The sequence below is a fragment of the Equus quagga genome, chromosome 13, assembly GCF_021613505.1.
Source record: "Equus quagga isolate Etosha38 chromosome 13, UCLA_HA_Equagga_1.0, whole genome shotgun sequence".
NCBI classification, from domain to species: Eukaryota; Metazoa; Chordata; class Mammalia; order Perissodactyla; family Equidae; genus Equus; species Equus quagga.
This window is the reverse complement of record NC_060279.1, coordinates 19,748,386-19,760,931: the sequence shown is the minus strand read 5'-3', so window position 1 is coordinate 19,760,931 and position 12,546 is coordinate 19,748,386. Positions and strand designations below refer to the sequence as shown.

General features: G+C 36.8%; 1 protein-coding gene across 3 annotated transcripts in view; it reads right to left on the bottom strand.

Annotated features, from left to right (window-relative positions):
* Window positions 1-12,546, bottom strand: part of HMCN1 (hemicentin 1) — a 433,459-nt gene that overhangs the window by 311,400 nt on the left and 109,513 nt on the right. For all 3 annotated transcript variants that reach the window (XR_006891498.1, XM_046681569.1, XM_046681570.1), the window contains exons 3-4: window positions 3,829-3,987; window positions 2,530-2,652 (exon numbers count right to left, since the gene is read on the bottom strand). Coding sequence is in view for 2 of the 3 variants with exons in the window: in XM_046681569.1 (XP_046537525.1) it covers window positions 2,530-2,652; window positions 3,829-3,987 (282 nt within the window). In the remaining variant the exon portion in view is untranslated. The remainder of the gene's footprint in view (window positions 1-2,529; window positions 2,653-3,828; window positions 3,988-12,546) is intronic.

The following is a 12,546-nucleotide window of genomic DNA, read 5'->3' as shown; positions in this document are numbered from 1 at the left end:
TACATGCATTATCTCATTTAGCCTTAAAACAACTTTCTGAAACGGATAATTCTATTATCCTCATTTTACAAACAAGGAAACTGGACCTTACAGAGACCATGCCACAAAGATATATAGATTAAACAGAGAGAATTCTTATTAGTTAGGATGCATTTATCCTTAGGTAACTGAATACTCAACTCCAACTGGCTCAATTAAAAGGATCATTTCCTTAACTCTGGAGGCTCAGCAGTAGGATGAGTTTGAGTGTTGACTTGATTAATCTGACTTTGGATTTTCTTAGCTCTTTACTCCCCCTTGTATTTGTTTCATACACAGACTTATATTAAGATGCCTGCATCAGATCTGGGATTCACATCCATGCAAAATAATACCTAGAAGAAGAAAACTCTTCCAAAACACCCCTAGCTAAATTCTCCCTGAGTCTCAGCGGCCCAAAGTAAATGAGATGACCTTTCTTAAACCAACTGAAGAGAGGGTTGGAATTGCTATGATTGACAGATAAATTAAGGCCCATTCCTGTTGGCATAAAACTCCAGTTTATAAAAATGGACAATTTTAGCAATGCTTCTCTCTAGTCCTATTCTGCCTTAGCTAAATTTAAAGATCAGTTATCTATTGATGATCTGGGAGAGAAACACTATTAACAAACCAGTGGATTAAATTTTCTATAAAATAGTATCTATAAAATTTTCTGCAATTTACGCTAAATTTCTGTAAATTGTTATTCTTGTAAATTATTTGGTTAATTGTCAGAATTGTTAAAAATTACTAGGACTATAAAAATTATGTATCATGCCACTTATTTAATAAATAAAGTGTATACCTCTGAAGGGCTTATTTTCTCCATTTAAGACTACAATACTATTTTCAATTTTGTGTAAATCAATTTTCCCTGCATATGTGGATATAAATGGAGCTACACTTATGGGACACATATTATTTTCTAGCTCTGGGGCCCAACTCCTAACAAAGCTCTATGGTTCTCCCTAGAAGTTCACCCAATTTGTTTTGGGAATCTCCAAGTTGCCCCTGACTGCCCACAGGTTAGAACAACTGTTCTTTCAAATGCCCTAGGTGCCAGCTATGTCTCTTCTCACCTGTTCTCTTCTCTAGTACCTTCTGCTAGGAGCCACCATGTCCAATGGGCATGGCATCCTCTGCTGGCACCAAGGCCCCATCTGTCTTCACTGAACACCACTGCCACTTCCAATCCGGAACCCCACAACACCCTAAGTGGGTGGTGTCCTCACTGACGCAAGAGAGAATGATGCTCTTCCTCACTTAGGCCCTACTGTGGGCTAATGATATTGACTGTACCTGAGGGTCTTACACAATTCCAGGTTAAAAACAACTTCAACCAGAGACCTTTCCTTTATTAGGATCAAACACTGTGTATGGGATGGGAGAAGAAACCCACTTCCTGAGAGAGTCCTGCACTCTTCCCAAACCCTTTTCTTCCCATGTTCCCAAATTCTCATGCAAATGTTTATGCAAATAACTGCTAAGGGTGCCCCCTGTCTTGTCAGACCCTGCCCAGGCATTTCTGAGTCAGTACACTGGGCACAATACGGACTCAAACCATAACCCTAAGGTTTCTTCCAAGAAAAGATTTTTTAGACTAAGGTAACCTTGCAGGTTTGTGTATCATTTGTTGACAAAAAACATTTTTCCTAGATTGCGTATTCTAGAAATTTGCAATGTCCTAATAGCTCCACCCATGATGTCATAAGAACTTTTCAGTTATAAGACTACTGAACCATTTCATTCAGGACACTAACAAGTCTGTCATGAAAATAATAGAACTTGTATAGATACAGTGACCACATCAATCAAATGTGAATTATGCCCACATAAAACCTTAACTTTGTACTGGCATGTTTTTAGAAACTTAAATGGGAGGCAAATAAAATAAATAAATAAATAAAATTTTATTATCATAAACGAGACCAAGGCAAGGTGACAAAGAGAAAAAGAAAGAATCATGACAATTAGACATATGACACATATCTCAAACACTTTTTTAGAAAATACCAAGATTTTCTTGGTACGTTAAGTTACATATTTTATTACCATAAAAGTTTTTAGATAACTATATAGTTACTTAGTTAATTTTTTTAATCTTAGAGATCAAACCTGATTGGAATTTTGCTCAATAACTAACTTTCTCACATTTGACTTCAGTAAAGAGTCAAGCCTTATTTTACCAGTTATCCAAAAGTTGTGCATCAGAAATACAAACTGACCTTACTAAACAACAAGAACTCCAAAGATTTTCAAGTCCCACTAAACGAATTTTAAATACACTTATGCTGAAATCTAAAATAATTTGTCAGTATAGCGTAATGCAATCTAGAAATTAATACTAATTAAATCTCTGCTTCTCCATGTTTATTAAACTGTGGCCTAGGGAAAAAACAATCTTTTTGTTCAACCTATTTTTGAAATCAAATCTGTCACAATTAGGTTAGCCTAACTGATTTTGGTAAGGTAGCTGGTAATAAAGTAGACCAACTTTATTAAACTGACCTCATTAACTTGTTTTTTGTCCAAATGGAACACTTGACCAGAACTTGTAGAAGCAATTTCTTCATAGACTTTATATCCAATATGGCTCCTGTCATCACAATCTCCAGTGAGCACAAATACCACCTATGATTTAAAAAAAACAAGAGTTTAAAGGGTTTTCAGAAATCGGTATACATTTATTGAGCCCCTATTATGTGTTAATGCACTACTAGGCAAGTGGTAATAATAAATACATATTCCTCTCTATATCCATACACTTTGCAAAAGATTCTGAAGTTCTTCTTACTAAAGAGGTAAAACTTATTTTGCGGGGCTGGCCCTGTGGCCGAGTGAGTGGTTAAGTTCACGTACTCTGCTGCGGCGGCCCAGGGTTTCGCCAGTTCAGATCTTGGCCACAGACATGGCACCACTCATCAGGCCACATTGAGGTGGCGTCCCGTGTGCCACAACTAGAAGGAACCACAACTAAAATATACAACTGTATACTGGGGGGGGGGGGGGGGGGGGGAGGATTTAGGGAGAAAAAGCAGGAAAAATAAACTTATTTTGCCATTTTTGAATCAAAGCTTGGACATGTGACTCACTTTGGCCAATAGCACAAGGCAAAAGGAACATGCTACCAGACCAGAGCCTACATTCAAGAGGCCTTGTGTATTTCCACTTGATCTCTAGAGTTTCTGCCTTGGCCATGAGAAGGACATGCCTAAACTAGCTTACTGGTCTCAGAAAGAGGCTGAGAAATCTGCAAAGCAAAACCAAGTCACCCTAGAGATCAGCCTAGATGAGTGAAACCCAAACTAGCCCCAGACACACAAAGGGGCAAGCCTAGCCTCGATCAACCAAGCCCTGCAAACATGTGAGTAATAAATGTGCATTGTTTTAAGCCACTGAGAATTAGAACAGCTTGTTATGCAGCAATAGCGAACTGATACAATGAGTAACTGGCTCAGACAAGTTTCCACATAAGAGGTGATATTTGAAATACAGGCCTTTTTTGTTAGGTCTATGTTTTTGTCTGTTAGAAGGATAAGATGGTAACAAGCATCTTAATTAATCTCCAACCATTTATTCTCTGTGTTAAAAAGCAAGGCATTCATATGCTATGTACGACCATCACATATCTGTTTAAAATGTTTAAATTAAATGACATACATATCAGAGTACATACATATGGATCAATAGTTATAATTATTGGCATTTGCCACACATAGTATAGTCAAAGACAAGAGGCACTTCTCACATGCTGTATTCCTTACAGCTGTCTTCAGATGGAAAAGTTTGGGGTTGATTCTTACTCACTTGGGACTGCTTCTGTTGGATAAGCTGCAGCACCTCATGAGTGAGCCTATAATCCTTGGACCGTGCATCAGTGAAAACATAGATGAAAGAACCGGGAAGAGAAATTTCCAAGGCAATTTTTATAGCTCCAATACTCATTTCTGGACAATCACCGCCACCCTGTTGAGGAGCAGAGAGAAAAGATGCAAAAAAATTCATCAGGAAAAAAGAAAGGGAAATTTTATGACAAGCTGCTTTAGGAGTTCTAGAATCAAGCAAATTCTCTTCACTTTTATTTTCGGTCGGTTTACCACTGGATTAACCACTGTGGTTACAAGGAAATGGAAAAGATATAAAGTGATGTGGAGATGGAAAAACCTGTACTAATGGATACATCATAAAATCACCCAAAATAATACATTGTTGTATATTTTTTAGTTAATTGAATGTTGATTCACTCTCCCATCCTCTTACATGACCATTTCATACATACCCTCTCTTATCCTTTCTACTCTCACTTGATGACTATGCTTCCATCGTACTAAGAAAATAGAAGCAATCAGAAGAGAACTTTCACAAACTCCTGCCACGATACCTATTAACCTGCCTGCAATAGCAGCTATATGCCCTGGTTTCACGGTGAAGGAATCATTTGTGCTCATAGCTAAGACTAACTACCCACTTGTGCCTAATCAAGGACTTAGCTCCTGTGGCTGTCCCCTCTCTCTACTCCATCATCAAGCATTCCTTCTCTACTGGATCATTCCCACAAGCAAACAAACATACTGTCATATCTTCCATACCCCAAGCTTCTGCTCAAATGTTACCTATCAGAGAAGCCCTCCATGACCGCTATATATAAATAAATATTCTTTGTCACTCTTTTCACTCTGCTTCATTTTTCCTACTAATACATGATCTCTGTGTTTTATTTTCTACTTGAATAGGCTCAACATATTTTCCTAAATAAAAAACAGTCTTCACCCTAAGAAGAATTCTTGTCACGTTTATTTCCTTCAAAAATATTTAAATTTATAGATAAAATTGCTATATTTACAGTTTTATATATTATATTTTAAATTTAAGATTATATTCTGCTTATGTTTACATGTCATCAATGTTCTTCAAAATCACAGGTTTTAATGATTGCATAATATTCTGTCTACATCCCATAATTTAGCCAACCATTTCGCTATTGTTGACTATTAAGGCTTCTTCAGATTTTCCTCTATTACGAGTACATAAATATAAATCTATTATAAATATTTACATACAAAAGTATACATATTATGTTTAATTATTTCCTTAGCATAGATGTCACTAACACAGAGCCAAAGGAATAGACTTTCAACTAATATGTTTTGAGCAATTCATAACTGCTAAGATTTGGGCAAATGAAGATGAATAAGCTAAAGTATCCTTTCCTTAAGGAACTCATGGTTTAGAAAAACAATCAAATAAAAAGCAGGGCAGCTTGGGATCATCGGGGTGCTTGTGGTTCTACAGTCTACCAGAGTCCAACAAGAGCTCTTTCTCAAAAAGAAAATAATTACTTGATTAAAAGGATTAGGTTTTATCTTTAAACCCTGGAAATTCTATTTGATTCTCCTACTGGAGCTTTCCCCAGGCTCCAAACAGTCTCAGATTCTGATACAGATATCTCGAGCACCAGAGATCTAATCAGGGTCACAAGCACCAAGCATTAGAGTTGTTTACATTGTAGCCTGGATGAACTGGAGAATCTTTTCTTGCACTGGATCCTACTCAAAACTTACAGCCTTTGAGTATCATTTATTAAATGAGTAGGAACAGAGCCCCAACGGTTATAAATTGCTTCTAAAATTGAGAGCCTCATTAAATATCATGCCGCTTTCTTAATGATAGAGGGCTGGAGGCTAAAGTAACCTGACCTTCCACTTTGAGAAGCTATCAGCCATAGACTCCTAGAAATTTTACTGAGTTAACAGTCCCTTCTATTTTGGCAGGACTTTTCTCCTATCCTCTATCATTTATGTGCATTTTCATGATATTTAGTTTAACAGATAGTACTACTCTCAAAAACTTACATACTCGTATTCTGACTGTACCTATCTCCCAAATTCCAATTTTCCGTTTTCAACTGATTGTTAGACATCTACTCCTAGACGCTCTCTGGGTCTCTACAATCCAGTATGTCCAAAATGGAACTCCTTGTATTTTCCCCCAACCACGTTTTCCCTATTTTTGTTAATGGCACTATCTGCCTAGATATTCAAGTTCAAAACCTGAGTCATCTTTGTCTCCTCCCTCTTCCTTGACCTAATCGGTGGTCAAACCATACTCCTACTTCTTTCACGAATCTGTCCCCTCCCTTCCTCTTTACTTCCTACAATTCACTCTTCTTATCATTAATTTTATTACAAGTATAGCCTCCCATCTAATCTTTGGCTTCCTACCACCAAATTTATTTTTCCTACAAGAAAGAGCTTTACATGTCACATTCCTACTTGAAATGTTTTACTAACTACTTGTGTTCGACTGAATTATCTTTCTAGCTTTCTATCTCCTGCTGTTCCCTCTCTATAAGTTGCTCCCTCTAAGCTGAGATTACTTCCTGTTCTTGGAATATGCCCCTTGCTTCAAACCTTAATGCCTTTAATACTTACACCCAAGTAATCTTTCTACTGCTCCATCTCTGCTATCAAACACTCCTTACCGATACATACATGTTTAAATTCCCCCATTTTCTATAAGCTCTTTGATGGCAGGAACTATGCCTTGCTGAGTCCTTGAGTCCTCAGTTCTTAGCATTCACTGGCATATATTAATCACTGAGTAAATATTTGTCAAATTGAACTATTTTCTTTCCTAGGCTGAGATAATATGCCTTCCTCACTTTAAAACTTTCTCTTTTCTTCCAGTCAGATGTACTTCCTCTCTCTTCAGATGTGCTCTAACATGCTTTAATGATATAACATATTTTCCTTCGCATAAGAGTTATTTGGGGGATTATCATGTGCAACAAATGCCCGTGAATGAGTGTGTGCATGCTAGGAAAGTGAGAAACAGCTACTGGGCACATTGACAATTATAATATATTGGATAAGAATAATTTTTGCTGCAGTAACTCTGTATATCTGTAATGGATATTCTGCACTACTCAAAAAAAAATTAGATTCCTATTGTATTTTCAGAAGCTTAATTAAAAATATTACTCAACGATACTCAACATACCTGAATGTGAATCACAATGTAATTTATCCATGCCACAAACATTATTGAATGGCCAAGTACACAGTGAGAGTATCACTCTAAAGAGAAATAAATTGCCTTTTGCTAATTGTCACCTAGTACTAAGGGGCCAGAAGTTTTCTGTCTGTGGGCCAAAAATCAGAACAGCTAAGAAACCTCCAGAGATACATGCTGGGAACGGCAAGAATGACAATAAACCTTGTCCAGTTACTGAGTGAAGGATAGTCTTTGAGCCATCTGACTTGTGTTCAAATTGACTCTATGAGGACCTACAGGTGCCTTAGTTCATCCCTAGACATTACCCAGGAGTCTTCTAGAGACCTTCTAGAGACCACTAGAATCCTTGGAAGTGACTCCAAACTAATTCATCCCATTGGGATCCCTCCATACCTTCACACTTATCCTAAAACTTGAATGCAGCCTTAAAAAAAAAAAAGTATTGAAACAGGATCTCTAAGCCTTTAATTAAGTATTTTTTCACCCTATAATTCTGAGTAGAATGGTTTAAAGCCACATATTAATAAAACCAATATAGTCAAAATTTTCTTTAAGTATGGGAACCACCTTATTCTCTTGAAAAAAGTACCTCTGTGAAACATTGAATCTCATATATATGATGCTTAATATTGGTTAACACCCAAAGGAAAGAGTGTGATGAGCTGACACAGCTATAACCCCACAGAGAATTTTACAAATATAATTGCAAGTGAAAGGCATTCCTTTTATTTTTTGAACTTTTATATCATACTCTCCAAAACGAACTCTTTGACTTTTATGGAGGAAATGACAGAAAGCCTCAAAGCAGCCAGAAAATTGGGGAACGTCAAGTCAAAAGGAAACATTTTGACACACCTATGTCAGAAACCCATACCGGATGTGCCTATGCGTCTCTTAGGAGTGATCTGTGTAGCTCATTTAATTTTTTCCTGCTGTGGAAATCAGTGTATTCTTTACCATAGGATTATTATTCTGGGGGCCGGCCTCATGGCCTAGCGGTTAAGCTCACGCACTTTGCTTTGGTGGCTCAGGATTCGCAGGTTCAGATCTCGGGTGTGGACCTAGCACTGCTCATCACGCCACGCTATGGTGGCATCCCACCTAAAGCACAGGAAGACTGGCACAGATATTAGCTCAGTAACAATCTTCCTCAAGCAAAAAGAGGAAGATTGGCAACAGATGTTAGCTCAGGGCCTATCCTCCTCACCAAAAAAAAAAAAAAAAAAATTATTCTGCCCTGAATTTCATATTTGCAGACATAGATTTTATTGTAAACATACTGATTACATATTGATTATAAGTTGTTCTCAGGAATAAAATTCTTCTCTTCCCAAAATAGTACAGTATCTTTAAATTATTGCCTTTCTGCTTATAGGAGTTAGTGACTAACTGAAAATTAAAATTAAATGTTAACGTAATTCATATCTTGGTGAAACTATTTGTCTATCTCATTGTGCATGTAGGTTCTTGAAAAGAAAAATGTTTCTTTTTTCCAAAAGAAGTTAACATGTAGTGTTACATCCTTATAAAATCTCCCTATCTGAAACTTGAGCTTGGTTTTCTAATTATTTTAAATCATAAATAACCATTAAAATGATCTATAAAATGAATACTTTAGATAATGCAGTCTAATACAGTAGTCACTAACTAGCCTCACGTGGTTATCAAGCACTTAAAATAGAGCTAGTGAAACACAGGAACTGAATGTTTTATTTTAATTAATTGAAATTTAAATTAAAAAACTAAAGAAGTACTAATTTTTTTATGTTGATAACATGAAATAACATTTTGGATATATTGGGATAAATAGATTATTAAAACTAATTTCAACTGTTTTTGAAAATTACATATGAGGCTCACATTACATTTCTGTAGGACAGCATGCTTTAGAATGATACATTTGGTTTAGTTACGTGGGCTTCATTCTAGACTGTTATTTGTAAGGTTGTTGCTTTGATCTAAAAGTCTTCCATGAACTTTCTTTCCTGGAAGAAGTTACTAGAGACAAAATTCAAGTTGCTTTAATTTATTAAGTGTCAGGAATCAAGCTACAGTTTACTCCAAAAATCCATAAATTATTGATTTGGTTTACATATATATATACACACACACACACAAAGCTTATAAACAGAGTTTTTATATATTTAGATATAGATATAGAATATTCTGATATAGATATCAACAACTTAACACACTGGTTTGCTTTTTTTCTCAAATCGTCAACTGGTCTCCTGATTTTAAAATTTAGCTGTGGCAGAACAGGCCTAGACAGAAGCATTGTTAAAATGTCCATGCTCATAAATAAACCTCACAAAGTCAGATACTTTAGGTTGATTTGGTCAAACTCAATTATAAGTACAGATTTTAAAATATGGGGCAATGGAATTATGACGGAAACTATAAAAATAAATTGTTTTAAGTTTTAGCTCCAAACTTAAAAAAAAAGTAGTCCTTTAAAAGTCTTAGCATTTTCTGTTTCGACCTGAATACCAAATGGAAAAAAAAACCAGTAAAATAACTTTCCATAAAACATCTATGATGGAGAAATTGATGAACTTGAATCCATGAAAAGACTCATTAATTGATAGTTTTATTGGTAATAAGGCACTCTATTTTTATTAACTCAATGGGTATGTACTCTGAGCCAAACACTGAGACAATATTGTCACATCCACTATGTTATTTACTCTTTCCATCAAGTGATGACGGAGGTATCATTTTTAGCACATTTTATTGACAGAGCACTAAATCTTGAAAACCCCTTTCCGAAGGTCACACAGCCAGTTGGTGAAAGAGCAGGGATTAGAACTCAACTCAGCCTGGCCTGAGAGTTCACGCAAATGCCAGGGAGGCATTTTACCACCTTCATCAGCTTCTGCAGCAAGCAGCTTGGCAGAGACATTGTAAAAGCAGAGGAAGAAAGATTCCCATTGTTCCGGACGCTCACAGGATACTGTTCATTCTTCTACTGTTGCATTCGCAGAGTTATGTTATGATTTATGTTTTCTTCCACCAGATCTTTGTTCCTTGAGGAACTTAGTATGTGTTCCTTGTTGTTTGATGAATGAATGAAGAGTGAGTAAATGGGTGAATGAGATTGTGCAAAGTAATCTTGACACAATCTAGGCACACTTGCTTTATTCAGCCTGAACTTTATTCAAGCCTAGTCCGTCTCATGTCAAGTGATATAATTCCAGAGCTAAGTCCTCTTAAAGTGCAAAAGTACAAGTACCAAAAGTTACTCTCTAACCAAGCACTCACTATACATACATAATTACACCTCTCATCTCTCTCTCTCTCTCAATCCTAGCATGTAGTCAGGTTTAAATATTTAACACGACAAAACAAATATGGCCATATAAATGTATCCTGCGAAACCACGTAAACCTGCACACATACATAAAAATGAAAGGTGTGGGGCGGGCCCCGTGGCCGAGTGGTTAGGTTCGCACGCTCCACTTCAGTGACCCGGGGTTTCGCCGGTTCGGATCCTGGGCGCGGACGTGGCACTGCTGGTCAGGCCACCTTGAGGCAGCATCCCACATGCCACAACTAGAAGGACCCACAACTAAAATATACAACTATGTACTAGCGGTATTTGGGGAGAGAAAGCAGAAAAAAAGAAATGAAGAAGATTGACAACAGTTGTTAGCTCAGGTGCCAATCTTTAAAAAAAAAAAAAGGTGTGAGGGAGATAAAGTGCATAACCCATTGAATTGCATAATTCCCTAAATGTATATAAGAAGGGCCGGATTTCGTTAACTTTGTGTCTTTATTTGAACTCTGAAACAGAACTCATTTGTATCACTAGCACATTCTTGCTCAGTATCATGTTGTTCATTTTATCTTTACAATTCTACGGATGGCTGCAATTTATTAAGTTGCCAAAGATACTTCAGATAGAAAAAAAATGTGTGCTGACAAAACAGAAGCATGTGACCTCTCACAATAAATATTACTCCTGAAATTAAAGGGGGGAAAAATGTAACCTTAGAGTTACAGTGATAATTAGGTTCGAAAAAGAAATTCCTGGAAAGCAAGACTAAATAAGAATGAACAGATACCCTATCCATCAGGGGAGTAATAAAACACAGATTATCATGCTGTCTTTTCTAAATACAAGACACTGTGGGAGTGGCACCAGAATAAACTGAACCTTTAAACCCTGGGAAGAGCTGGAGAAAAATGAAGTCCCTGTGCGAAACCTAATGGGAAAACGCTCATCAAATGAGGGAGCAGAGAACCAGGAAGGCTAATCACAGAGCAGGCACAGCCCAAGCCTTATTATTTCTCCCCTAGTCAATCCATCTCAATTCCTGTATTCTCATCATCCATTTTCATTGAACCAGTGTATATACCAGTTGTTTTCCAGGTATGCTTAACTCCAAGCAATCAAAAAATGAAACATTTTTTGGTAGGCTCATGCCTGAATCCAAAAGAATTTTTACTGGTATTACAATGTTTGTTCTTATTCTAACATGAGCATAACCCACAGATCCTAGTTTCAAAGTCAGACTGTATTCCTTTCACATGGAACATCCATTGCTTGAAAAGTCTTATTTGTATAATTTGCCCTTTATCTACAAAATTTAGGAATGAAACTCAGTCACGAGCTGAAAAAAGTTTACAACCCTCAGTTCTCTTTCTTAAAATACGGTTGTGCGATTCTATGACCAAGAAAACAGGATGTACATGTGGAAACCATTAAATCACTGTGAATCTAATTTAAAGTTGCATCTAAGCAAGTATAAAATAGACCAGAATGACTGCAGAGTTCTAATGCACCAGTGACCTGTGTGGGGTTTCATCACTTGTAGAAAATATGGCAGGGATGTACTGAGAGACAGTCAGAGTATTTCGGCGTCCAAACCTCAAATCTCCATAATCAAAACAAAAGAAGCCGTGACATCCCAGGCAGTCCACCATGCTGCCCTTTACTACACAGGGATCAGCAAACAGGCTTGAAGAAGGTGGAATTCAAATCAAAGCATCAAAAAACTACTGACATCCATTCTAGACTCATTAAAAGTAACAATTACAACCATTTCCAGGCTTCTGGATATCACTCATCAGTAGTTAGGGTCCAACTCTTCCACAATTGACCTTTCAATTCGTAAAACTTCTTTCATCTTGGGTCTTCAGAGCAGATTCCATTTACTTCAATTCAAAAACCACAAAGAATACACTATGCACCAGGCACTCAATATCTCAATTAATAAATCAGAAAATTATGTGCCTTCATCCTTTAAAACATTTCAAAAGCTTCATAATTCACAAAAATTATAACAGACCATGGTCCTTTCAAGACAGAAATGGCATGGAGGCAACCTAGCATAATAAAAATACCACGTTATAATTTCTAATTATCAAAAGACGTGTGGAAGTATGCGTCTTTTGCATACTTCCTAACTAGGGTTAACTCTAGGCAAAAAAAATGGAAAATGATATCTTGGTATTCTCAGTCTCCACTTCTATGATCTCCCCTTCACTACTACTTAGAGAATTCCTTCC